Raw genomic sequence first — 27,377 nt, 5'->3', positions numbered from 1 at the left:
TAGCCAATGAAACAACTATTTCCCAGTGAACCGTTTTCCAGCTGCGTTTTCTCTTTTCCACTCACACCAACAGAAGGCAGCAATAGTTAAGGCTGTTCCTCAGCGTAATTATAGACCCGCGATCCGCCCTTGTTCCTGAATCCTGGAGCTAGACTTTGTCAGCCCTGCCCTGACAGCTTCTGTGATGGGGCCGTGAGGATGTCGGTCTTGCGTGGACATTTCTTCTTTTAAACGGATTAGTTTAGTTTTCTTTTCATTTAAACTCATTTGGTGTCATGTTGCGGGTTGTAGTAGAGTCGGCTAAGGGTCTACCTAAAAAGACCCTTGGAGTTCCTGATCCAATTACCACTGTGGTTTTTAGAGGTAGGTCTCTTTTCTCTACGTGTAAAAAAGTTTGGGTGTGTTCTTGTCTTCAGTAAAAAGTAAATTGTAATAGTGATTGTTGCAGGGCTTGAAGTTTGAAGGCACCTAATTTAATATTCTTTCATCTGGTTTGTGGTAGCTGAGGTACAGAGGTGCTGCTGAGCTCATCAGATGAGCTGGCCAGATTACAAATGTTAAAAAACAAGTGTTTTTTTAATTAATTAATTAATTTTATCCAAGAATAATTTAATTTCCTGATGCATAGCTGGGGAGTGACTTGTTTGCATGTGTGTGATAGAGTGAAATGAGCTCGGGGAAAGAAGTGAACAGACAAGTTTGAGTCTGTACTCAAAGTTGGCTTCAGCCACAGAATTAAAATCATATATGACAGTTCTGCACAAGACAGAGCAGACACAGTACTGACTTACAGTACTGATCCTAGCATTGCTGTTGCTATAAAGGCACCGTGTCATTTGATTTAAAACAATAAGATGTGAATGTTACTTTTCTTAACTTTTTAATAAAAAGGGAAAGTTGCAGCATTAAGAAAAAAAATGTGTTCCCCTTTCAGATGACAAGAAGAAAACAAAATCGATTGACAAAGAGTTGAATCCGGTGTGGAATGAGGTAAATCACACAGACAAAGAAACACTCTGCAATACTTCACTCACTTTTACCTGTTTTTATTATTTTTTAACTAGTTTAGATGCATTGCCAGGAATGCAGCAATACTTAATGCAAACTTTCCATACTGCAATTGCAGTCCCACACACCACGTGGCTAACATACACACATATATGATTATTTGTAATATATATGTTGTTCCTTGATAAAATGTGCTTATTTAAGACATGACAGCAGTTTAGGTTCTGTATCTGATGGCATGCTTTTCTCACATTTGTTTGCTTGTAGTTGGTTGAATTTGATCTAAAAGGCAAGGCACTGGACTCCAGCTCCTACATCGACGTGATTGTGAAAGACTATGAAACTATTGGGAAAGATAAGTAAGTACACTGCATGCCTGGAGACTGAGATCCCCTCTCAGCTTTCTGCAACAAGTCATGAAAAGCTGTGCCTCACCTTACTGAATTACAATACAAGCTTAGTATTGTCTGAAACAGGAGCTTGTAGGAATTGAGCCTGTTTAGTCAGGTAGCAGATTAGTCAACACAGGTAGAGGTATGTGTCTCTTTTTCTTTTGTTGCTTTTAAGAAACTGATTATTCGCTTACTGCAGAGCCATCATAGCTTGAGCTGTACATGGGCTACCTGCTATTTGAACATGTCACAGGCTGCTACTACCAGTTGCTTAGAAGCAGGATCAGAACAACATAACAGCATCAACATATTGTGTGTGTGTGTGTTTGTGTGTGTGTGTGTGAACAAGGACACACCAATATAAACAAAAAGAAGTTTGATAAGTTTGATGTGTTCATAATAACTCAATATTGCAGCTATGTAGTTCGTTTTTTCCAACCCCCACAGCCTGCTACACCCTTCTTGCCATGCTGAGACTTGCAGAGCTGTGTGGGATGCCTTCTTGTGCAACAATGGAGCACAGTGTGATAGAGAACAAAGCAAATTCTCAAAGCTAATGTGGAGTTGTTGTAGTAGATGTAGTGATATGAGCTATTTTAATACCGTCTGAGTGAGATGTCTGAAAAAGCCTGAACCTGCTCCAAAAATACTCTAAAAGGTTTTCACTTCCAGCTAAAGCCAGAATCCCATATGGGACTGATTCAGACCAACCACAAGGAATGTTTCCCCAACATCACTAATTATCACGATCAAGGTCTTTTTTATGCTAAGAAAACCGATGATGCTAAAAGTTCTTGTTTTGTATGAAACATGTCAGTCCTGAGATGGATCTTCTGTGGATTTATGCACACATGTGCTAAACTGAGTAAAAGTTTCCCTTGTGCATGGGACAGTCATAACTGAAGGAGGGGCTTTGCAAATGTGTCTCCATACAGAGTAAAGTTTTCCACTGAGCTGGCCATCTGACACACTCTCTAAAGAGCTACAGGGTGGAAGCAGAGGAGGATTTGTCCTTCTCAAATAGCTTTGCAGATACTGTTATGGGTATTCCCTGTCGCTGTAGCAACAGGAGGGAGGAAAATAAGCATTCTTCCTGACTAATTTGATTTTGGGAGGAATCAGAAGATTGTGGGATAAAGTCTCCCAGTGCAAACAGCGATGCAGTCTTTAACATGAAACTGAAGAGAAAAAAAGAGTCCAAGTATCAACAGCCATCATAGTTCATACCCTGCAGACAATGAATATCTACAGCATATTTCGTTGTAACTGCGACACTGTTTTCCACAGCTTCTGGTTAATAACTTACCTTGGAAGTCCATTTGAAACCTTGTGGTCTTAACTATCCTCCCTTTACGTGCTTTGCATCAATCCCTGATAGATTTCCATTTCCCCTGTTATGCAGTTGAGGCTCAAATAGAGCTGTAGGCTTTTAGAAATAACTGAATGGTTCATGACTCTACAATAAAAAAAAAAAAAAAATGTAAGCGTATAAAATTTGACTGTGTATATTTGAAATGCAGAGATTTCCAGTTTGTCACAGTTTTTGGCTACTTAAGCGTCTTTCAGACGCTTAAGTAGTCTCATTTCCTGTTGGTCTGTGCAAATATTTCAAACCACTTTTCACTTGCCGATGAAAGATATTTCTGGGCTTTTAAGCTTTTTAAGTGCACCATGGGTGATTTTCACACTCTTGTCACAAATGTATCTCAGACGAGCCGCAATATTTAAAAGCCGAGCGGTCGTGCAAAGGGAAATGAATGTTGACAGAGGGTGGGTGACAGACATTCAAGGTTATTTGTACTGTAAGTCACTCATTCCCGTTAACACATAGTTAATTATAGTGACTGAACTGATATAAGTGAGAATGTCATTGTGTCAGAGGCACCCTTGTATATTTGTATTCTTAGACATCTGACAAAGTGAAAAAAACCCTGAGTTATTACAATAATAACTCGGTATGAGTTCAGATTTTATCCTGCATGTAGGCGAGAGCAATATTTTGAACATGACATCACCAAGCCTCGACAATGGTCACAAAGTCTGCTGGTTGTTATTTGTTTAAATGGGAAGTTGGCACTCCAAATATCATTTCCCTACTCTACACTTACACCGGGGCTCTAATGATTTTCCCACTGCTCAGTGAGGACGCTAACACAGTTAGTACGGCACTACTTAGTATTTGAATGTTCTAAAAACAGCAGATATGCAAAGTCATGTGCATTTTGAATGACCCATCAAACTCTCCGCTGAGTGGCCTTCATTTGTCGAGAGATTTTGGTCAGACTATGCAAGGAAAAGCTCTAACACAGGCTCTTCCTGCTTGGAAACACTATTTGATAGAGCTTTAAATTCTGTTGTGCAATAAAATACACAAAAAGGGCTGGTTTAATATGAGGTTAAATGCCAGTTTCATGAGTCACTGAATGTCTAGGGAGTACCAGTGTCGGCCTCCTTCCTCATGTGGAATAATGACTGGATCTCCTCCCCACAATAAATTCTGTCCAAGTATTTGTACAGTGTCCTAAAGTAATCTCGACAAGTTAAGTTACTGCTCATCATATCAGCATGTCACACTCACTGCAGAGGTTTTTTGAGTACACTATTATAGTGCATGGATAGTAGTATATTTAAAGCTTTCACACAAGATGTTTAAATGCTGTAGCCTTTGGTGTCAGATGTAGGTCAGCAGCAAGTTTATGTTGCAGGAATTCCTCCGCCAGGAATGCTGCCAAAATAAAATGACAGTGTCCACCCAAAGAGAGACAACTTACACGGTGTTCATAACACTCCATTGGGTTAGCTGTATTCCTTTTGGACACAGTAATGCTTTCTCTGTCTGTATCAGGAGGAGAAAACATGGGTTTGAAATTCTGGCCTTTTATACGTTTAGTTGCAAGTTTTGCAATTTTAGTAGTTGCTGTCAAATTTCTTGTAATTGTGAAAGAATAATTAGATAAACAGGAAACAGTGTAGTTTTTGGCTGCACGCCAAGGCAGACACAGACACAATAAGCAATGAAAGGACAATGCTGAGATACACTGTGTGACACTGGTGTTTTGGGCATAGCTCACATAGTTTCATTTAATTTTTTTTCTTTAAAACATTAAAGGACACGTTAACTGAGGAACACAATCCTGTTTTTCCCAATGAACATTAATCGGGTTAATAATTACTTGACCTTGGAGATGAAATAATTGGGTAATGCTGTAAGTAATATTACTTTTAGTAGATGTTTGATGCCTTCAAAGACGCATGATTTACCTGTTTTATTCGATCATTGCATGATACATATGGCAGTGGTGTTTTTTTGTATTGTGTTATTTATTTATTATTATTTGGAAGTTTAAACTTTATCACTCCCACTTTTTAAAGGTCTCCCAAATAGGAAGCGTTAATTCATTTCCGTCCTCGGTGCAGAAAGTTGTTGCTGTTTAAAACAGAGGCTGGTAGTATTGAGTGAGTGGTAGCTCATAGTGTTGTGTTTGTGCATCTGAACAGGTATGGTTTGTTAGCTCTGCGTGGTGACCTTCTCCACGGCTTTTTGTGTGAATGTAGTCTTCACTGTGCACACATGCTGCTTTTAATTTTTGTGTAATCTGTGTAATCTGATTACTGGTGAATTTGCTGACTAAAATGGTAGCACATGTTTTGCCTGATTCAATCAGGACATTGAAACAGAATGGTCACCAGGCAAAGTCCACCAAGTTGTGTGTGTGTGTGTTGCATGTATAGAAAAGTAGGCTGTCTGACACTGTTTGTTTTTTCCAATAGATTCCTCGGGTCTGCTAAAATCTATTTGAAAGACCTCGCTTCAGGTCAAGCGAGATCACTGCCGTGTAAAAATGTTCCCCTGGTCAGTGAAAGTGGACAGAATATTGGAGTAAGTTTTCATCCTTTGATATGAACTCAAAAATATAAGCAAAATATAATTTCATAAAAAATCTATATTTTTAAAATAGAAGACTAGCCAATAATTTCCTTTCAGGCAACAATCAATCTTTTGGTCGGCTATGATGCTCCAGCAAACGTTGTACCAAACCCCAATGATCCTCCGTCAGGAGAAACTACAGTGGATGCTGGTATGTTTATGTAATTTCCAGTAATACTGCACAATACAGCATGTGTCTACTGAGAGTATTACATTTGTTTAGAGGTGTCAGGTATTTGACCTGTGATCGCCCTGTCTTTGTGCTTTTTAGGAGGTGGTGGTGGCGGTGAGGAGGGCAATGAAACTCTTCCAGATGGGAGCCAAAGTGGCCCTGCAGGGACGTCCCCATCCGGTGGTCAGTCAGTTAATCTTCGTCGGGGTGTTGCCAGGGCACAGAGTCGACATCGACTTGCAAATAAACCTCAGGACTTTCAGGTCAGTTTGATTATCATTAAAGATCAATAACTTCAGAAAAAAACTTTGGATGTGCTGGTGAGGATCAGAACATGAGGATTGTGAGCTTTAAATTAAGCCCTTCATGATTGAGACGTTACTAAAATATTTATGTAGTTGGTGGTGTACAGATTTGTACAGTGCATTGATTCTATGGTCATGGTAAATGGCCTGTATTTGTATAGCGCTTTACTAGTCCCTAAGGACCCCAAAGTGCTTTACACAACCAGTCATCCACCCATTCACACACACATTCACACACTGGTGATGGCAAGCTACATTGTAGCCACAGCCAACCTGGGGCGCACTGACAGAGGCGAGGCTGCCGGACACTGGCGCCACCGGGCCACAAATAGGCAACGGGTGAAGTGTCTTGCCCAAGGACACAACGACCGAGACTGTCCAAGCCGGGGCTTGAACCGGCAACCTTCCGATTACAATGCAAACTCTTGAGCCACGATCGCCCTTCATGGGAGAAGATTGTTTATAGACAAGATATATATTCCTCAGACAAAAATCTGTGAGGAATATTTTCAGCACCTTGTTAAATCTGTACCACGAAGAATTAAGGCAGGTCTGAAGTCAAAAGGCTTTTTGTGTGGTGTGCCTGTAAATGTATCCTCCCTCATTCTGTCTCTCAGATTCGAGTCCGGATCATCGAGGCCCGTCAGTTGCCTGGCAACAACATCAAACCAGTAGTCAAGATTTACGTTTGTGGGCAGACCCACAGGACCAGGATTAAGAGGGGAAACAACCCCTTCTTCGATGAGGTTCTGCCATTTATTTGCACAGAGTGACTACGCAAAACTCAGATATGGATAAAAATATTTTTCTTATTCTGTCAATCTCATGATAACTAATTAAAGTCGAGTCTATCCAAACATGCGACACCAGATTCTACAGAGATGTGAAATGTTTTGCTTTGTTTGAACCTTGTATGGTGTTTTTTTCTTTTTCCTTTTTTGCAGATATTCTTCTACAATGTCCACATGTTACCGTCCGATCTGTTTGATGAGAACATTAGTTTTCGGGTTAGTATTAATAGGAAATGTTGAAGTCCTCTGTTAGCATTTATACCACCTGCTGATGGTTGCACTCTTCTCTGCAGGTGTATAACTCCTGTTCACTGAGGGCTGACAGTCTTATGGGAGAATTCAAGGTACCCGGTCTAATCTCCTCCATACAAAATGTTGAAACATCTAAAATGACAAACAAGTCTGGCTAATCTCATCTTATTCTCTCAAACAGGTGGACGTTGGTTATGTTTATGATGAGCCAGGTAAGCTGGTTCAACTACAGATTTGAGTGTCATTTGCATCCACACAGATGGTACTTTAGTTTATTTTGTGGAGATCATAATGCAGTGGGCTGCTGTCAGTGTCGCTTCCAATCTGACGCAGTGAAAAAGCTCAACATCACTCAGCACGCAGACAAAAAAAAAGAAGCTACCATCTTATGAAAATACTGAAGTGAAGTTAAACTACAGAGTATCAATTGCTCCTCACTTGGTGGAGAGACTAATGCATGGTGGAGGAGAAAATCTTAGACGAAGTGACCAGTTTAAAGGTCAAAATCCAGACCAAAAACTAGGACCAGTTACAACTTTGTAGGCAAAATGTCAGTACTGTGTTACCGGTGCCAACAAGGGGCCAAAAAGCTTGTGCCAGATTTAGTAACCACTATGTTATTTAATATCTCCACATGTAAAATGCTGAAAACTAATTTTCTTTTACTGTTTCTGAGTTTTTTTCAAAGTTACAAAGTCTGAAGTGCTTTTTAACTTCTCCACACACTCTAACTGATGGTGCCCTAATAAAGTCTGTTTATCTTATGTGGTGTTTTTATGTGCGTGGTCCTTTTATAGCCCATTGTGTCTTGAGGAAGTGGCTCCTTTTGAATGACCTAGATGACTCCAGCTCTGGGGCTAAAGGCTACCTGAAAGTCAGCCTCTTTGTTGTCGGGACTGGCGATGATCCTCCGGTATGACCGATGAGCTGCAGCTCTCAGAGGACTTTGACTGCAGCTCTTTGCTTCCTCCTTCACAATGTAAAAAGGCTGCTTACACGATTCGCTTTCTCTCATGCATTCTTTCTTTGTTCTGCCTCAAACGCTGCAGGTGGAAAAGAGAGAGTCCAATGACGACCAGGATGACATAGAGAGTAATCTGCTGCTTCCAGCGGGCGTGACTCTTAGATGGGCCATGCTGTCACTGAAGGTGTTCAGAGCTGAGGACATTCCCCAGAGTAAGAGCAGATCTAGATCAGCATTCACTCTGCATTTGTACCAAACCGACTGGTCATTTAAATCATAATAAAATGAAGTTTAGTTCTCCTTGTTAACCCTATTAAACTGATGTTTTTATTGTCTTAAATAAATTAAGACTGATTCTTTCTTGCACTGTGTTAAAAACGGTTCTTTTGATTCATAGGGCCAAAAAGACACGGCTCAAAAGTGGTCTTTTACTTTAAAAAAATATCTTTATTTACATATCCCGAGATATGGAGACTGAGCACACACAGAAACGCCTGCTCACATCAGCCAGTCTCAAACAGAAAACAGGAAGCCAGGTTATTTATGTACCTCTCGACGTCACTTAGTCACACACAGTTTCATTACCAGTGTTGGTCAAGTTACTTGAAAAAAGTAATTAGTAACTAATTACTGATTACTTCCCCCCAAAAGTAATCCCATTACTTTACTGATTACTTATTTTCAAAAGTAATTAATTACTTAGTTACTTTTTAAAAACACGATTTACAACCTGAATAGGTGATAAAGCGATAGATCTTTCAGCCTAATTCTACTTTTTCTACAATCCATCATACAAAATGTAATCAAATGGAAAAGTCCCTTTTTAAAACTTGTTTTATTCGTTTTAATCTTTTAACTTTATGCATCAAGCAAAAATTTAATTAAATGCAACATTCTCTGACTGGAAGAAATTTGTTTAATATTTAAACCTATTTTCTGCACATTCCAGCACATAAAATATATATTTTTTTGTGTTTACACTCAGTCTTTCAAATAGATGCAAGTAAAACACAGCAGAAAATAAATAAAGTCAAAGACTAGCGGTCCTTTTGCTCTATTTTCACCTGTAAAGCAGGAGTGGCGTAGGCGGAGGTTTACCCTGGTGCAGGTGTGCAGCAGCGGTCAGTGGAAGAATCCGCGAGTTTCTCTGTGAATTTCCCATTACATCGTAGTGCATTCGGTGCTTGCTTGGAAGTTTAGGAGGGGGGGGGGTTCGCTGTAAAAAGTTTTCTTCCCATGCACAACAGACGCTAATGTTTTTGTCACTTTTTATGGAATCAAACTTAAAGTAAGGTCAGTACTTCCACGCTTTAAACGCTGCACGCTCATACTCTCTCCCGCACTCGATATATGATCCATTGTTGATCTGCACACAGCTGTTGTCACCAACGTCACACTTGCTTACGTCACTGTCATGAGACATTCTCGCAAAAAAATCACGGTTTTAGTAACGCAGCGTTCCTACGGGAAAGTAACGGTAATCTAATTACCGTTTTTGCAATAGTAATCCCTTACTTTACTCGTTACTTGAAAAAAAGTAATCGGATTACAGTAACTTGTTACTGCCCATCTCTGTTCATTACACACAAAACTTCTTCTATTCAGTTCCTCTTTTCTGTGTCTGATTTTATTGATATGCCTGTGCACTAAAACTTCCTGTGCAGCTTGCAATAACCTCCTTTTTCTAAAGTCTGTTGCGAGGGCAACCTGTCACCCTTTTGTCTGAATTGTTTCACTCTGTCTGGAGCTCATATTCTACAAAAACATGCAGTTTCTGGTCAGCCTGTAACCTAGTTTTACACTAAAGTCTGGGCCTCTCTCATATAAACCAATAATAATCAGCATATAAGCATTTAAGATTATATATTTATTACCTAACAACTGTTTTCTTGCTACAGTGGATGATGCATTTGTCCAGAATTTGAAAGAAATTTTTGGAGGAGAAGCAAACAAGAAAAACCTGGTGGATCCCTTTTTGGAGGCTAGCTTTGCTGGCAGAAAGGTTCTCGATTTTCCTCCTTTTTTGGGGCTATAATGTTAGATTAAGAAAATTAGATTTTTTTATTCTTATCCTATAGAGAAAAAATGCTGATGTGTGTTATTCTGCCTCTCCAGTTGTGCACACAAATCATTGAGACGAATGCCAACCCAGAGTGGAACGAAGTACTGAACCTTCAAGTCAAGGTAGTGCTCCTTAAGATAAAAGCTAAATAGCAGAAAGTAACAGAAATTAGTGTGTTTAAGCTTCTTTTTTTGTGTGTGTGTGTGTCTCTAGTTCCCCTCCATGTGTGAGCGTGTCAAACTAACGGTGTTTGATTGGTAAGTTAAATACGATTACGGTTTAAATGTAATTTTCTGTTCTTCTTTTTTTTTATTATTACTAAAGAAAATACGAGGCACTTGCTTTTGGCTGAAAAAGTATTGCACAAAGTTTGTGTAGTGTTGTCAGTGTGTGTGTGCACGCATGTGTGTGCATATCCTTGTCCTAATACTAGCTTTAAGAGAATAATGCTGTGCTAGCCACACCCTTCCCTGAATAACATGCTCGGCTGGCACTGACTCTCGGGACATTATTGTGTGTTTCTGAGAAAAGCAACTGTCAGATAACTCGGCTCCAGGAAAGCTGGATAGAAAAAAAAGTGCCAGAGGAAAAGGTTAGAAAAAAGTCTGTTAGGTGTTGAAAATATACTGAGAGGGCAATAAAGTCCACTGTGAAAAAAAGAGAGAAAAAACAAAACACCCCAAAACTTCCAACAAAAAGCAATAAAATGTGAGCCATTGTTCAATGTCCTACTTCATAGTGGTAGTGGACAAAGCAGAGCGTAACACCGCAGATACACTGTGACATTTGCATGTCATTTTACAGTTAATCACACGAGTGCGGGCTATGTGTCTATGTGTGCATGTTTGTGCGGACTGGGCCTGAAGTTGTTATGTGTGACTGCAGGGATCGTTTGACAGGAAATGATGCCATCGGCACCACGTACCTGAATCTGGCCAACATAGCCTCCTCTGGTGGAGAGATAGAAGGTAATCATTTATTTATGTCTACTTTATCCCAGAAAACAGGACCAAGACGTTACATTTTAGCTTTAAATTAAATTAATAAATAAAAAAATTTGAATTTTTCTTCATCTCGCATATCTAGATATTGTTGTATGAGTGTATGAAAGAATGCATTATACCAATGTGCCTCATTGTGTTCCCTTCTAAATGGTACTCGACTTGTCCTTTTCTTCTCCTGGAATAGAGGAACATCCGGATTATGGGGGAACGGCGTCTTATGAAGGTTTCTCTTTTTGCTCTGTGTTGCATGGGTCATAGCGCATGATGCTCGTGCTACAATGTTGATTATGTCTAACTTTCTTTGTTCCCTGTTGCCAATATAACTGTGCGTTGCTCAGTTTTCATATTGAATGTTTTGCTGTCAGAGTCTCTGCACCTGCTTGCCCCACCATTCACTGCCTCCACCCGCCACCTCCAATAGTCACCTAGTAACACCTAGTGGCATCAAACCTTTTGCTTTAGCTTGACTTTGCTTCACTATATCAGCTTGACTGTTTTGCCATTTTCTCTCTCCAGGTAACTCAGGGGAGTCTGAGGTGGGCTTCCTGCCTGTGTTTGGGCCCTGTTATATCAACTTGTATGGCAGCCCCAGAGAGTTCACTGGCTTCCCAGACCCCTATGAGGATCTCAATTTGGGCAAGGTAGTGGAGAAGACACAATAACTGCTATCTTATGAATTTCTCTTTCATGCTTTTTCTTCAATCGCCTTTGTTGGGTTTTTAAGATTTCATTATGTTGTCCTTGTAAAGGGAGAAGGCGTGGCGTACAGAGGCAGGATTCTGGTCGAGCTGTCCACTAAGCTAGAGGGGAAAGCAGACCAAGCAGTAGACAAAATCCACAGTGATGACGTCCTGGTGGTACAGGTATTGACTGTCGTGTGGCTGGTTTCCATTTTCACTTTTCCAGTTACTTTTTTCATAGGTCAAAACCATAGACTGTATATAAAAGATGGATGCATATTTGGATATCACCCTTATATGAGTGACTTGTAAATCTTGGCTTAAGGTGTGCCCTGCTTTATCTTCCATGTTATTCTGAATGAGCCCATAAGTTAGAAAATAAACAACAAGATTATAAGCTAGTTATTGAAATCATAAGATTTTTAGAAAAATGTTTAATGAGCCAATGAATTGTGTGAAAGGCTGACTAATTTTGTCAGAGACTTCTCATGGACATAGAATTGGGTTTCCTTTTGGAACCAATAGTCACCTCCTGCTTTCCATTAGGAACAATGCATTTTTAAGGCACCTTTAGCTCTGGGTTCAGTTTTTAAGACCAGAAGCTATGGCCATCTTTTATATACAGCCTATAGTCAACAACTTTCTACCTCTCTTTCTCTGTTCTGTGTATCCTCCTTAATCAGAAATACCAGAGGAGGAGAAAATACTGCCTCTGTGCAGTCTTCCACAGCGCCTCAATGATTCAGGAACCTGGAGAACCAATCCAGTTTGAGGTCAGCATCGGTAATTATGGCAACAAACTGGACACCACCTGCAAACCGCTGGCCTCCACCACACAATATAGTTGTGCTATATTTGATGGTGAGTGGTGAAATCTGCACTGAATACATGTTCTCAAGCACTGAATGACCACATGATTTTTAATGGCATGTAATTTTTCTCCAGGTAATCATTATTACTACCTGCCCTGGGCAAACACTAAGCCAGTGGTTGTGGTTACCTCATACTGGGAGGACATCAGCCACCGTCTGGACTCTGTCAACATCATCCTCTACATTACTCACCGCTTGGTAATACTGCAATGAATGCTTTCAGTTGAGTTTAGGATTCATTGCCTGTACAGAGCCTGCTTTGAAACAGCTCTGCTAATGTTTGACATGTGTTTGTAACTCCGTGAGGTGGGAACATAATCCTCACCACTGTTTTGTTGTTGCAGCAATCAAACTTGGAGGAATTTAAAACGGCAATCTTGGCAAAAGTCTCAGACAACCAGCTAGCTGAGGTGTGGCTGAAGTTACTCAATCAGCTGATTGAAGACCTAGAAAGGTAAATGGAACATGTTGTGAGAAATACAAACAAATGAAGCACAAGTACATCCTGGTGAGTCACAGGATGGATCCCGTGAATAGAAATGTGTATATATGTGTATGTGTGTGTGTGTATGTATGTATGTGTGTATATATATATATATATATATATATATATTGTATTTTTAAGCAGCATTTTGAGCACAAAGCTTGTTCTTTGACAGCTAAAAATTGAAATTTACTGTCTTAAATTCTCCAAAATCCATTTATCAAAGGACCTGTGACTTATCTCACCTGTTTTGAATTGCATTTTTTAGTTCAAGTCTTATTTATCCTCTACTATAGCCACTCTTAGATATGTGGTAGTACTGGTCATAAGACATTAGCATGGAGGGTTGTTCAAAAAAATTGTAACATTTTATGGATACACACACTTGGCAATTTAGCCTTTGAAAAGTTTCCCTTTAGACTCACTAGCTGAGATTAATTTGTGAATGAATTCTCTGTCATATCTCTAATGTGTAGCAACTGTTTAGAGATCATGGTCATTTTTTATCTCTAGAGTGACCTACTGCCTAAGAAACATGCAGTGTATAATGACTACTTGGCCTGATTCCTACATGAAGTACACAAACTATTTAGAGTACATGATTTATATATTAGGTAAAAATGGGGGGAAAAAGGATTTTACATAAAACACTGTCTTAATTTGACAGCAATTCATAACAGTTGAGATATGCCACATATTTGCTTGAGAGGATTTTGAGTATATAAGATGATAGTAGGCTGAGAAAGAACCGGCTTCAGTTATGAAGAGTTAACTGCTTAATTATTTAACTTTTTTGGCTGAAATGATTAGGATTTTGTCTGCTTTCCTTGAGTTTCCCAACACCTGAGCTCGAGGGCCACTCCAACCTGACAACTCTGGACATCCAAATCAAGAAGCTGCGAGACAGGGCTTTGACCAGCATCAAAGATGGAGCCAGACGCATGAGAGAGGAGGCCGGAGAGATCCGTGACACTTTGTCCGACTTGGAGTCCTGGGTAGAAAAGCTCAAAACGCTGGCTGAAGAGGTATAAACACCAGCCAAATGCTTCTTTGATTAAAAAAAATTGTATTAGTAGGAAAAATAGTATTTGTAGGAATCTGTACAGCATTGATTATATACACTGTGTCATGCAAAAGCCTCGTGATGCAGTAACATGTCAAAAGAATGCAAGACATTCATCTAATTATTGGACAAATATGTGTGCTAAGGCATGATTCACAGTTTTCCATAAGCACTGCATAAGTTCACATGGTTTTTCTGTGTCCAGCCCCAGATCAGCATGCCTGATGTGATCATCTGGATGCTACGGGGTGAGAAAAGAGTGGCTTGCAGTCGCATCCCAGCTCATCAGATCCTCTACTCTACATTCAGTGAGCAGGCCTGTGGGCAGCATTGCGGCAAGACACAGACTGTGTATTTACAGGTACACATGAACTGTCAAAAACAGGCTAAATAAATAAATGTTTGAATGTTATGTAGTAATCAGCTGCTTTTCTATGCTTTTTATTCTCCATCTCCACAGTACCCCATGGACAAGAACAAGGGCTTAAAGGTGCCAGTTCAGATTAGAGTTAACATGTGGCTGGGTCTGTCTGCACATGAGAAAAAATTCAGCTCATTCTCCGAGGGAAGCTTCAGTGTGTTTGCCGAACTGGTATGTTTCTCCCACACATACCTGGGATTCACACACAAGTATTACATTGTAATACATGTGTCTTATTACATGAAGTGTTCTCAGCTCCTAAAACCAAGCCCGTCTTCCTGTGTATTACAGTATGAAAATCAGGCTCAGGTGTTCGGGAAGTGGGGGACTACGGGACTGGTGGGGCGCCATAAGTTTTCTGATGTAACCGGCAAACTGAAGCTAAAAAAGGAGTACTTCATTCCACCCAGAGGATGGGAGTGGGAGTCTGAGTGGTTCATTGATCCAGAGAAAGCGTGAGTGTAATTGGACTTGGTCATCTAAGCAGGATTTGTTTGATGTTTTCACCACTACCTTACCTTGGTAAACACTGAGTCTGCGCAGTGAAGGAAGTAGGCCACATGGACTCTCTCATGTTTACATTCTCCTCATGCCATTGAGCAGTCAATTAATGGAAATGTATCAAACTGACGGAAGTCATTCACGTAATCTTTTTAACCTATCTGTAAACTCAGAGGCAAACACATTCTGCACTCCAAGTGTTACCAGCCGATTTTTGCCTCTCACTGTATACCCAACCTTCTAGCTGTCAAAAAAAGCAGAGTAAAGAAAACAGAACTCCCAAAAATTTTTGATGGAGGGTGTCAGACGTGAGCCTAACAGTAATAATATGGAGCACATACTTTCAGTAAGATGAGCACAGGGTTTGTTAAGCTAACTTATCAGTCAGGAAACTCCCAACATGTAAACACTGCTCGACAAACTATCTAAACGCTTCCTTGTGTTTCACACCACACGCACACACGCAACAGTGCACTGATGTTGCCGCGTGTTTTGTGTTTTTGATACTGACGTTTGCAATAGTAGATATTCTCATTGTTGAATTCTCTTTTCATATTTAGTCTTATTTCTTATTTCAGTCTGCTAACAGAAGCTGATGCAGGACACACTGAATTCATGGATGAGGTTTTCCAGAATGAGACCCGCTTCCCAGGTGGAGACTGGAAGGCTGCTTCTGAACCCTTCACTGATGTGGTGAGAACAGTTTTCTTTTCGCCTTGATACACAAATATCGAGGCATTAATGTAACCCTACACGTTAACTGCTGACTCACCCAAATGGCTGGAATAGATAATAATCCCACACTCTTAATATAGATACATTTATAAACATATATACCACTAAGTGGCTCTTTTTGGTTGTGCAGAATGGAGAGAAAAGTTGCAACCCTACAGAGTTTGATTGTCCCCCAGGTTGGATCTGGGAGGATGAGTGGACTGTGGATATCAACAGAGCTGTGGATGATCAAGGTGCAGACACTCACCTCACAGCGTAACTAAAAAAAAAAAAAAAAATTAAACCATATAACTAAGGACATTTTTGGTATGAATGTCTGTGTGGTGTTTAAAGGCTGGGAATATGGAGTCACCATTCCTCCAGATGACAAGCCTCGGTCCTGGGTTCCTGCAGAGAAGATGTACCACATTCACCGCAGAAGAAGGCTGATTCGACCCCGCAAGAGGAGTAAAGTCCCCGGAGGAGCAGCTGTGGAGGTCAGCACTGCACAGTAGGGCAGGGCTATGTACTGCTTTGCCATTTCTTTTATAATCTATTCTGATTTTGTAAAATACAATTGCAACTTCCATGAGCATTGACACATACATGAAATAATCTGCCAGGGCTGTGGCTGTGTTTGACTTGGTGGCCTGCCTGAACTAATGCTATGCTCAATTTAGTTCTTAGATCCAGGTAGAACAAATGTTTCTACCTGTTAACTACAAGTCCCTTTTTGCACGCAGAGGCGGGATCAAGGCAACCCTGAGGGCTGGGAATTCTCTTCTCTGATTGGCTGGAAATTCCACAGAAATGAGAGGTCATCAGATACATTTCGGCGAAGGCGCTGGAGGAGAAAAATGGCACCGGAAAGTCGCCTCGGAGCAGCTGCCATCTTCCAGCTGGAAGGAGCATTGGTGAGAATGAGAAAATCGATTTTTTTGTTGATGTTGAACTACTTTTTTTTAATATCTGATTGACAATGGCATAGTAGTAATAGTGCGAGAATAAGCCAGAGAGGATGGGATGTTATACAAAGCTGGAAGTCAACTTGATCTTGCTGAGTCACCAAATATTTGCTTATGAATTAACCCCATCTACAGAGCTGTCATGTGTGTGTGTGTTTTCTTTGTTCCTGGGAGCGTGTGAAATATGAATGGGTAATAACTCTCTGGTTTTCTTGGCAGGGTATTGACACAGAGGAGAAAGAGAAAGATTCCAAGGGTGACGCTACCAAGCTGTTTGGTGCCAACACGCCTACTGTGTCCTGCTCCTTTGACAGTGAGTGATGCACATACAACATATGAACATATGAATGCATTTTGCATTTGCATAGAAGGATTTTTGACTGTCCGCTTCATTCATGTTGTGTTCCTCTTTAGGGTCATATATGTACCATCTCCGTGTCTACGTCCATCAGGCACGCAACATGACCTCCATGGACAAAGATAGTTTCTCTGGTAAGATTAAATCAAGAATGAAATTTAATGCATATAAAACTTAAGACTTCGAGTGGATTTAGATTTGAACTTAAATAAGTATCACTGCAAAAGCCCTTTGTTAAATAAAAGGTAAAACTACTTTTTTTTCCCACCACAGATCCATATGCACATGTCTCCTTCCTGCATGTCAGTAAGACAACAGAGAAGCTAAGAGCAACTCTGAACCCAACCTGGGACCAGACTCTGATTTTTAATGATGTAGAGATTTACGGAGACCCCCAGAAGATTGCTTACCGCCCTCCCAATGTTGTCCTGGAGTTCTACGATAGTGACCAAGTGGTACGCTGAGGGATATTGACCGTATATAGAGAAGTCTTCTGCACAATGAATCTGTTTGTTCAGTGCTTACAGTGTTGTAAGATCCCTGATTGATGATTTTGTGCAGATACTTACAGTAAAACTGTATTTTGAAATCACGCAGAAGTTGACTTCAGTGAAACTTTTTACTTTTCCAGCTTAAGTTATAAGAAAAAACATTTGACATCTTCCTTTACACAGTTTTAATTGTCTTTAAAGCAATATACACCATTCATCTGTTACTCTTACAACATCCTCTGTAAAACTCATGTTTATTTAATTATGCACACATATCAGAATATGTATGGTAATCTTGGAAGTTTCTGTTTCAGGGGAAGGACGAAATACTGGGCCGCAGTATTTGCACCCCAATAGTAAAACTGAATTCTGGTATGGATCAGACACCAAAACTGTTGTGGCATCCCATCATCCAGAAAGGGAAGGTAGCCGGGGAGGCTCTTGTGGCTGCTGAACTCATTCTTAAAAACAAGGTTTGAAATGAAAGTAGTGGACAATAGTCTGTTTTATAGCATTTTTTAAAAATTGTTCTCTGGGCCTTCAGGTCTTCCTCAAAACTGTGTTACCTCTGTCGCATGCAGTCTGTCATACATACATACTGAGTAATAAATCCTTAACTTAAACAATGTCTTCATCTTTTCATCTCCTTTTATCATGTCCATGTAGTTTTGGTGATTACTGTTGACATTTCTTATATGAAATGTAAGGTGTAATGTTGTTTTCGTCATTCCTTCATAACTCCCATGGAACCAAGTGTAATCTTGTAGGAAAAATAACAAGAAAATAAAGCCTAATGAATGCCTCTGTCTCTGTAGTCAGGAGACTCAGATCTTCCACTAGTTCCCCCAAAGAGAGAGAACATCTACATGGTACCTCAGGGCATTCGCCCTGTGGTGCAACTGACTGCTGTGGAGGTAAAATGCAGCCTTATATATAACTTTCCCTTCTAAAGTGATGGACACGCATGGAATTTGACCTCATTAAAACTCCCCAATCTATGTTTGATTTCAGATTCTTGCATGGGGCCTGAGGAACATGAAGCCATACCAACTGGCAGCAATATCGTCACCCAGCCTCGTGGTGGAATGTGGGGGGCAGAGGGTAGAGTCAGCCGTCATCAAGAACATGAAGAAGACTCCAAACTTCCCGAGCTCTGTCCTCTTCATCAAAGTGGTAATGGCAGTACTACACAAGCTCTATGTTATGCATAAGAATTAGGAAAATAAGTGTCTGAAAAAAAGAAAAATTTAACTAAATTAACTTTTAATTTTGAAATGAGTATGTTTAAACTTTTTTCGATTCATTTCAGTTTAGTTTTGTTTATATAGCCCGAAAGCACAACAGTTGCCTCAAAACACTTTATATTATAATGTAAAGACCCTACAATAAAATAGAAAAAACAGAGAAAACCCCAACAATAAGAAGACCCGCTATTAGTAAGCACTTTTCCAACCGTGAGAGGGAAAACCTTTTAACAGGAAGAAACCCAGGGCAGAACCAGGCACATCTGCTATTATGTGTCGTGGGTGAGGTGAGGAAGACAAAACAAAGACATACTATGGCAGAGAGCCAGAGATTAAAAGTAAATGATTAAATGCAGAGTTGTGTATAAACGCTCAGTGAGTGAAGAAGAAAATCAGTGCATCATGGGAAGCCCATAGCAACCTAGACCTCTTGCAGTGTAACTAAGGGAGGATATGGGGTCACCCGATCAAGCACCAACTATATGCTCTGTCAAAAAAAGGAAACTTTACTCTTGCTCTGAAAAAGTCTAAAAAAACACCAACACCCGAATCATTCAATTTAAGATTCAATTATTAATCCCAAGAAGTTGATACGTTATGATTTAAACCCTGATTATTTATTCCATTTCCTCTATACTCTCCATCCAGCTCCTTCCGAAGCAAGAGATGTACACACCTCCAATTGTGCTGAAGGTAATAGACCACCGTCCATTTGGCAGGAAGCCCGTGGTAGGCCAGTGCACTATCAGTTCTTTGGAGCAGTTCAGATGTGATCCATATGTCGTCACCGCCGAAGGAGCAATGTCATCTAAAAGTAAGAGCAGATCATAGACTGCAGCAACCTGCAATGAACGTCATGTTGAAAAACTAGCAGTTAACTTTTGCTTTGCGACCAGAGGAATTGGTCCCTACGGCCATTAGAAAGAATTTAAGTTTAAGGCACTTAAGTTGGGACACTGTGCAACCACGTAATAGAAAAATAATGCGATGATTTCAAAATCTCATCAAGCCATATTTTATTCACAACAGAAAATAGAAAACTTGTCAAGTGTTTTTCAGAAAAAAATTACTTTTGATGGCAGCAACTTGTCTCAAAAGTTCAGACAAGGGCAATAAAAGCCTGGAAAAGCAAGTAGTACTATCTTATAGAGGTAGAGCTTCTCAGAAGATGGGCAGATGTTAACCAGTGTGTAAAAACTTATAATTACAAATGTAAAATTACAAAGAATTTGAATATCTGATCATCTGCAGCACATAATATCACCAAAAGATTCCAAAATTATGGAGAAATCTCTGTGTGCAAGCCTGAAAATTGGAAAGCTGCTCCTTGGTTAGACAAAGCATGAACGCTACATCCTCCAGACTACATAGAAGAGGAACTGTCTGGCTTGTTGTAAGCACTCAAAAGTTCAAAAACCTAGAATCTAACATCAGACAAGAGTGGGACCACATTCCCCTCCCAAAAGTCCAGCAGCTGGTCTCTTTAGTTCCCAGATGTTTACAATCTGTTTGTTAAAAGAAGATGGGATGCTATACAGTGGTGAACAGTGCTGCCACCAAATTCAAAAGGAACTAATTTTCTTTCCTAAATTAATCCATTTGATATGTTTTTATTGGGCTTATGAGATTTCTGAATCTTTATTTATCCTTTTTTATTGCCGGCATCCCATCTTTTTTGAATTAGGGTTGTTTATACAGCCTGTAGTATGTTAATAGAGAAACGCTAGGTACAAACTTTGATACAGTTTATGCACAGAGATAAAAGTAACTGCTCAATGTTAACAGTGGCTCTGATGATGGCGTCGCCTCACAAACATGTCTCTATCACCATGGAGGAGACAAGGCCACTGCTAGAAGCTCAGGTAAGCCCCACCACCTTTCCTAACACTCAGAAGTTTCCTCTGTTCACGTAAGAGCAGAATTTGACTATCAAGTCAAATCTGACAAACTTACTCTGATTACTCTGGCTTACAGTTTATGTACAGCATGTCAGCTGCTGTCAACAAAATGGCATCCCCTACCTCCCATTTTGTATGTATGGTTACTTATTATGGCTTTCTAATTCACAAGGCGGGGCTCCAATGATGCTGAATGGCTGACAATCACAGAGCTAAAGAAAGCTGAACAAAAATCCTATCACAAAGCCATGAATCTACAGGGGAGTTGCCACAATAACTGCAGTTTTATCTGGCATATTTTATTGAGCACATTGTTATTGTAGCATCGATTGTAGCATAGATGTTCAGGCATCTAAACTTAGAAGCTAGTGCTGCTACTGAAACCTCAAAAATAACTTGCCTACAAGTTTCCTACTTAAAGAAAGTTTGATACTTTGGGAAATACCCTTATTTTTCCTATATTTTCCTGCATAGAGTTTGAAAATTGAAACTGCTCTAAATGCTAAATGTGATGCTACTGCTAGTACTCGAGTTCAGACTCAAATTAGGTAGAAAAAGCTAGTCTGGGATTGTCCGTGGGTACAGTCTAAGTGCTATTATTAATTCATTCAACAGTTCAAACAGTAGCCAGTATTAAATCTGTAAAAAAATACTACTACTACTAACAACGGCAGTCTTTATGCAGAGATAACTGGGTGGTGGCAGTAGACTCAAATTTAGCACATAGATGTGTGTGGAATCATAATGACGGTTTGCATCTAACTCTTGTGACTCAAGAAAATAAAGGTACAGTATTGTGCAAAAGCCACCTCTCATTCATATATGAGGCTGTTGCTGATTCAATGCTTTCCACATGCTATTTTATATGGGAGCAAAATCAGAAGCTACATTTCTGCATTTATAATTTCATCGGTTTTGACAGGATGCTCAACCTGACTGGCTTAAATGCAGCTCCAAACCATGTTTTACAGATGGCTGTAGACAGCCACTGTTGTACCTCTCTCTTGTTTGTGGTGACAAAGATTTGAACCAAATGTTTCAAATTTGGATTCATCATTCTGTCAGACCAATCGCCCCTGTACAATTTGGCATAACACAGCCTTTTCTCCCTGTTTCCCTTCCTTAAGAATGGCTTCTTGACAGCCATCCTTACATCGAGACCATTTCTAATGAGGCTTCGGATACTAGAAGAGGCATTGCACTTAGTTTTTTTTGTATTCCACTTGTCCAGTGTCCTTAAATTTCTTTAAGGACACAGCGCAGACAATTATGCTTGGAAGTAAAATATGCAGAAATGAGGGGCGGCTCAAGACAATACTGTATTTCCCAAAATGTCTTTTTTTTTAGTTGACCAATAAATACATTGTTGTTCTGACCACAAATGAAACTTATGAAATCTATGAAAGAAGTGAAAATTTAGTCCTTTGATTTCTTTAAAAACAGATGTCAGTCATGGCAGGCAATGGGCCTCACCACCAGAGCCACGCTACCTGCTATTAGCACCCTTTTCACAGCAGACATTTTAAACTGGCATAGCATGAAGGGCATATATGAAAAATAAAATCAACATTGATTCAGTAAGTTATTTAGTAAGATATTAAAACAGCAATGTCGAATATTAGGGTATACACTAAATGAAATGAATAGATCTCAGTATGATATGTGAAAATGTCTGCTGTGTTAAAAGCTTATTGTTGTTGCTGATTGCTACACCCTTTCACAGAATCACTCAGTCATCAAACTGTGGCTGAAAGCACTTTATCAACTTTTTCTTCTTTGCATTTCGATTTTCTGCTATCTTTTCAGTATTTGTTCCATTTAATGTTTGTCTTCTTACTTTTTTTTCTTACTGATATAAATATTTTTGACTTGTTTTTATTTTTGTTTTTGGTGCATCTTCATTCGCCAAAGGTTGCTGAGAAGGTAAGACTTATTAGTAGTTGATGAAATAAGATTTAATAGCAGACAAATCAACTTCTTTTCCCAAATGCAGTGAGATTAAAATGCAGGACAATTCCATCTTTAGGAAAAAGAGACAGTTGATTGGTGGAGTAAATTCTACGTCTCGCTAGGAGACCAGGAGAAATGTGGTCCTTACCTCAAGAAAGGATACGATACCCTCAAAGTAAGCCAGCTCCATTTCCTCACACAACACTCATAAACTAATCATTCATCTTGGTCTATGTATTTCAAATAGTACGTACGCTCCTCTTTGGTTGTTACAGACAACTTGAATGTGAGTGTGTTCATTTTCAGATCTATGACTGCGAACTGGAAGATGTCCCAGAATTCAAAGGGCTTACTGATTTCTGCGACACCTTCAAACTCCAGCGAGGCAAGAACGACAATGGCGATGATGATCCTACTGTGGTTGGAGAGTTTAAGGTTGTCTAACATCATTTAGAACAATAATATTTGGAGATAGAGAAAAACATTAATTAACTACAAAGGGGGGGGAGTACAGTGAACTTGATTTCTTTGTTTGAGTGTGGGGTTTACTCTTGTACCTGCAGGGTTCGTTCAAAGTGTATCCCCTGCCAGATGACCCAGGTGTAGCTCCTCCACCGCGTCAGTTCAGAGAACTCCCAGATAGCGGACCTCAGGAGTGTCTGGTTAGGATTTATGTGGTTCGGGGCATGGACCTCCAGCCCAAAGACAATAATGGCAGCGTGAGTGTTAATCTGCATTACCTACAGTAATACAAATTTTGTCAAACATAGTACGGTCAGTACCGTTTCTTGTCTTTTCTGCTCAGTGCGATCCATACATAAAGATATCACTGGGAAAAAACACGATCGATGACAGAGACCACTACTTACCCAACACCCTCAACCCTGTGTTTGGAAGGTAAACCTTATGTGTCAATGAATTCAAACAGGTATAAATAGAAAATGTATTACATCTTAAGATTTCTATAACCGTCCTTTTTGTTGTTTAGGATGTTTGAGATGACGTGTTTCCTGCCCCAGGACAAGGACCTGAAGATCTCTGTTTATGACTATGATCTGCTTACTCATGACGAGAAGGTCGGCGAGACAGTGATCGACCTGGAGAACCGCTTCCTGTCTCGATATAACTCATACTGCGGCTTGCCTCAAAGCTACTGCATGTAAGGAAGCAGATGTGCCTGAGTGGGAAACCTTTTAATATTTTTTGGAAAACATGGAGTCAGAGCTGAGGAAATATTAATTCCAACTGTCCTGTCATCTAGTTCTGGCATCAACCAGTGGCGGGACCAGCTGAAGCCATCTCAGATTCTTGAGAATCTGGCTCGTCTTAAAGGACTTTCTAAGCCCAGGACGGAAGATAATGGAAATTCACTCATCTTCAATGGAAAAGAATACACACTGGCTCAGTTTGGTAAGGGGTTAGAAGTATAATAGTATAAATGAGTGATTTAGATGTTTTGTTTTTGTTGAAAAATGAGCAACAATTAAGCCCTATTATGCCCGTCTACATGCCCTCATTGTTTGGCAAAGATTAACAGTACGTTTTGTCTTTAGCACATTTCACATTGCTACATATTGTTATAGTTTAGTTCCCTAAAACATCTAATACTATATATTTTATTAATTAAACAAAATTTATTTGAATGCAGCTAAAGTAGCAGAATTGTTTTGAAATTCAGATGTGTCTCCAATGTTCAGATTTCAAGAAGATGAATCAGTTCATTTGAATCTCTTACTGTTTAAATGATAAATGGACTGATCATCATACAGCACATTAGTCAGCTACCAAAGTGCTTTGTACAGCATGTCTCATTCATCCAATCACATACACATTCACACAAGCACTTTATTCTACATTTAAGGGCTTTGTATCTAACTTTCACACTCCGATGAATGTACTGAGAGGAGATCGGGGTTCATCATCTTGCCCAAGAATACTTTGGCATGCAACGGCAGGCATCGAACCACCAACCCTCTGATTAGTAGATGCGTAGGTCGCAACAACAAAACAATATTGTTGTGACTGAACTGTTTTGCCCCATAACACTAGATTGTTTTAATACCAATCTAGTGATTGATTTCTTTTTCTACATTAAGAGAGCAACAAGGAAATTCATCAGCACTTGGGTCCACCTTATGAACGCCTCTGTCTGCACGTGCTCAGAACACAGGGTCTCGTCCCTGAACATGTGGAAACTAGGACGCTTCACAGCACCTTCCAGCCCAACCTCTCTCAGGTTAGACATCTCATACTGTACCTGTTTCTGGCTGCAATGACTCAGGCTCAGTTATTTTTGTAAAATGTATATGTTGCATTGGTTTAGGGACAACTTCAGATGTGGGTGGATGTTTTTCCCAAAAGCTTAGGCCTCCCCGAGCCTCCCTTTGACATCACACCACGCAAACCAAAGAAGTAAGTGCTGTGTTTCTCTTCAGTACTTCATCGCTGCATATGTCACTGAGAGCTAACAATGACTGTGTTCAAATATTCAGGTATTTCCTGCGTGCTGTCATCTGGAACACCACAGATGTGACTCTGGATGAGACCAGTATCACTGGAGAGCGCATGAGCGACATCTATGTGAAAGGGTGTGTTAATTCTGCATCAAAGCCCTTGTTTGTCCAAATCTATTGTTGTTTACTTTCTCCAAAATCTTCCTTTAGGAGGTAGCAGCACTTTGTGTTAGAGGGTTACTGTGGTCAAAGGCCAATGATTATTCATGCTTGTTGTTTATGTGCTAGCTGGATGCCAGGAATGGAGGAGGACAAGCAGAAGACTGATGTCCACTACAGGTCTCTGGATGGCGATGGTAACTTTAACTGGCGATTCGTCTTTGGGCTTGACTACCTGCCAGCTGAACAACTCTGCCTTGTATCCAAGAAGGTGAGGCTTGTTGCCAGTTGGTTTATCATACTGTAGATCAAAGATTATTTTAATACCATTTTAAAAAAATAACACAGGTATTGTTTTAATGTCTTCTTCTTTTTTTCATAACAGGAACACTTTTGGAGACTTGATAAAACAGAGTTCCGGATTCCTCCCAAACTGATTGTTCAGATTTGGGATAATGACAAATTCTCACTGGATGATTACCTTGGTAAGAAACTTTCAAGTCCAACCTGTGTGTCTATGCCTAACCTTTAGAAAACCTGAGTACAATGTACTGTGATCCCAGGTACTGTGGAGCTGGATTTGCGTAAGCTGGTTGCTCCTGCGAAGACCCCAGAGAAATGCTCTCTGGATATGATGGATAATGTGGAAATAGGTCCACACAAGGCAGAGCAGAACAAGTCTCTGTTTGCTCAGCAGTCAGTCAGAGGCTGGTGGCCTTGCTCTATCGAACAAGATGGAAAGAAGGTCCTGGGTGTAAGTATGAATAGAAACTTCAGTTTTCATTTGATAAGATGGAACCACAAGACATTTGGAAATGTAGAGTTAAAATACAATATTCCCAAAGTGCCATGAAGAGAAAAGATTAAGAGCTTTGGACAACATTATACTTCTACTTTATTTTCTATTGACTAGTCCTAAATTCCTAAATTGGAAATGGGTTACTTGCAGAAGATTGTCAGATAAATTGGTCTTAATTTAGTTGAAGTATTCCAAAAATGTCGCAGGTCCTTGTTGTCTTGTCACTCCATTGTTTGTGTTGGGTTTTCAGGGCAAAGTGGAGATGACACTGGAGATTGTGAGTGAAGTGGATGCAGACGAGCGACCTGCAGGAAAAGGACGGGATGAACCCAACATGAATCCAAAACTGGACCTTCCAAAGTAAGAGCCTTACAAGATTAGCTGGGCTGAATTTTGAAAGGTATACAGGCTATGATGTCTACTAAATACATTTTCTGTCAACTACTAGTCGCCCAGAAACATCCTTCTTCTGGTTCACCAACCCATGTAAGACCATGAAGTTCATTGTGTGGAGAAGGTTCAAGTGGGTCTTTATTGGACTTATCATCCTCATCATAGTGGTCCTCTTCATCGCCATCCTGTTGTATTCTTTACCGGTAAGGACAGACAAAAGCGAACCACTGGACAACAAAGTTTTCTCATATTATGAAATTGTTCAGTCTTATCATCTTTGTACTTATAGGAAACTTGTCAATGTGTGATTGATTGTTATTTCTTGCATTTTACAGAACTACATCTCAATGAAGATCGTGAAACCCTTAAGTTAGCAATAAGGACCACCAGGAGCAACGAACTCCACACAGATACTGCCAGATTATCTCAACTTGTACCTTTTTTTAACTTTTTTTTTTTAACAAATGGGAAGGGGAGCTTGCACATTTGCACTATTTCAACATATGAACACATTTTCTACACCACAGAACTGTGACAATACAGTCCATCACAGTCTAGTTTGCAAAGGGTTTTGTTTAGGACACTGTATGGAAAAGGTGTTTGCCATTAGCCCAGTTTGGGTGATATTTCGGGATCACTTTTATTAAAATGAATATTTCTTTTTATTAAAATGTTTCCATATTTGTGGACATTATATATAAATGGGATCACAATTAATAGCTCAAAGTTTCTTTAAAGTGTATTTTTATTACTTGACTGCTCAAAAATTGCAATGTGGAAATTTCCATCTTTCTCATCTCGCAATGGAGACCTGATCCTTAGGGCGTAGTGTGTTTTGGATTTTAAAAGCTACAGAGATGCTGTTTTGAGAAAAAAAATGTATCTTAGATGTTCTGATACTCCTCACACTTGAGGACTCACTACAGGTTTTTTCTAAGGCAGCAGTTGTCCTTTTTTCCCCTCCTGGATCGCCTGGATTCTTTAGGTACCTTCCAAGCTTTGACAATTGTCCAGCTGGAAGTCACTTGAACAAGTGATGAAATGTTTCTCCCAC

General features: G+C 39.9%; 1 protein-coding gene and 1 long non-coding RNA gene across 6 annotated transcripts; both read left to right on the top strand.

The window, feature by feature from the left end:
• Nucleotides 1-146: 146 nt before the first annotated feature.
• On the top strand, nt 147-27,049 carry LOC146512964 (myoferlin-like). Of its 5 annotated transcripts, XM_085169997.1 has the most exons (55): nt 147-363; nt 935-990; nt 1,276-1,367; nt 5,172-5,280; nt 5,386-5,479; nt 5,600-5,763; nt 6,423-6,551; nt 6,750-6,812; nt 6,890-6,940; nt 7,030-7,060; nt 7,646-7,761; nt 7,898-8,024; nt 9,711-9,814; nt 9,928-9,996; nt 10,088-10,131; nt 10,760-10,842; nt 11,063-11,101; nt 11,395-11,519; nt 11,628-11,741; nt 12,242-12,419; nt 12,504-12,628; nt 12,775-12,884; nt 13,747-13,939; nt 14,183-14,338; nt 14,438-14,569; nt 14,690-14,853; nt 15,478-15,592; nt 15,765-15,867; nt 15,968-16,110; nt 16,357-16,527; nt 16,798-16,891; nt 16,993-17,070; nt 17,210-17,391; nt 17,742-17,900; nt 18,243-18,341; nt 18,439-18,600; nt 19,320-19,485; nt 20,457-20,533; nt 20,646-20,702; nt 22,481-22,492; nt 22,596-22,694; nt 22,826-22,954; nt 23,083-23,238; nt 23,325-23,416; nt 23,508-23,678; nt 23,781-23,929; nt 24,616-24,755; nt 24,843-24,931; nt 25,012-25,107; nt 25,261-25,402; nt 25,517-25,616; nt 25,695-25,885; nt 26,181-26,290; nt 26,379-26,526; nt 26,659-27,049. In XM_085169997.1, the coding sequence occupies exons 1-55, from the start codon at nt 276-278 to the stop codon at nt 26,695-26,697; spliced, it is 6,225 nt and encodes a 2,074-aa protein (XP_085026123.1). In that variant the 5' UTR covers nt 147-275; the 3' UTR covers nt 26,698-27,049. The 5 variants fall into 5 exon arrangements, with proteins under 5 accessions (XP_085026123.1, XP_085026120.1, XP_085026122.1 ...); XM_085169994.1 differs by lacking the exon at nt 20,646-20,702 and having other exon boundaries at nt 149-363; nt 11,404-11,519; XM_085169993.1 differs by lacking the exon at nt 20,646-20,702 and having other exon boundaries at nt 150-363.
• On the top strand, nt 1,374-1,725 carry LOC146512965 (uncharacterized). Its single transcript, XR_014875674.1, has 2 exons — nt 1,374-1,542; nt 1,617-1,725. It is a non-coding gene; the product is annotated as an uncharacterized LOC146512965 (long non-coding RNA).
• Nucleotides 27,050-27,377: the final 328 nt, after the last annotated feature.

This window comes from Neolamprologus multifasciatus, chromosome 8, assembly GCF_963576455.1.
Source record: "Neolamprologus multifasciatus chromosome 8, fNeoMul1.2, whole genome shotgun sequence".
In the NCBI taxonomy this organism is placed as follows: Eukaryota; Metazoa; Chordata; class Actinopteri; order Cichliformes; family Cichlidae; genus Neolamprologus; species Neolamprologus multifasciatus.
Note: the sequence above shows the minus strand (reverse complement) of the source record. Positions and strands in the feature narration are given on the sequence as shown.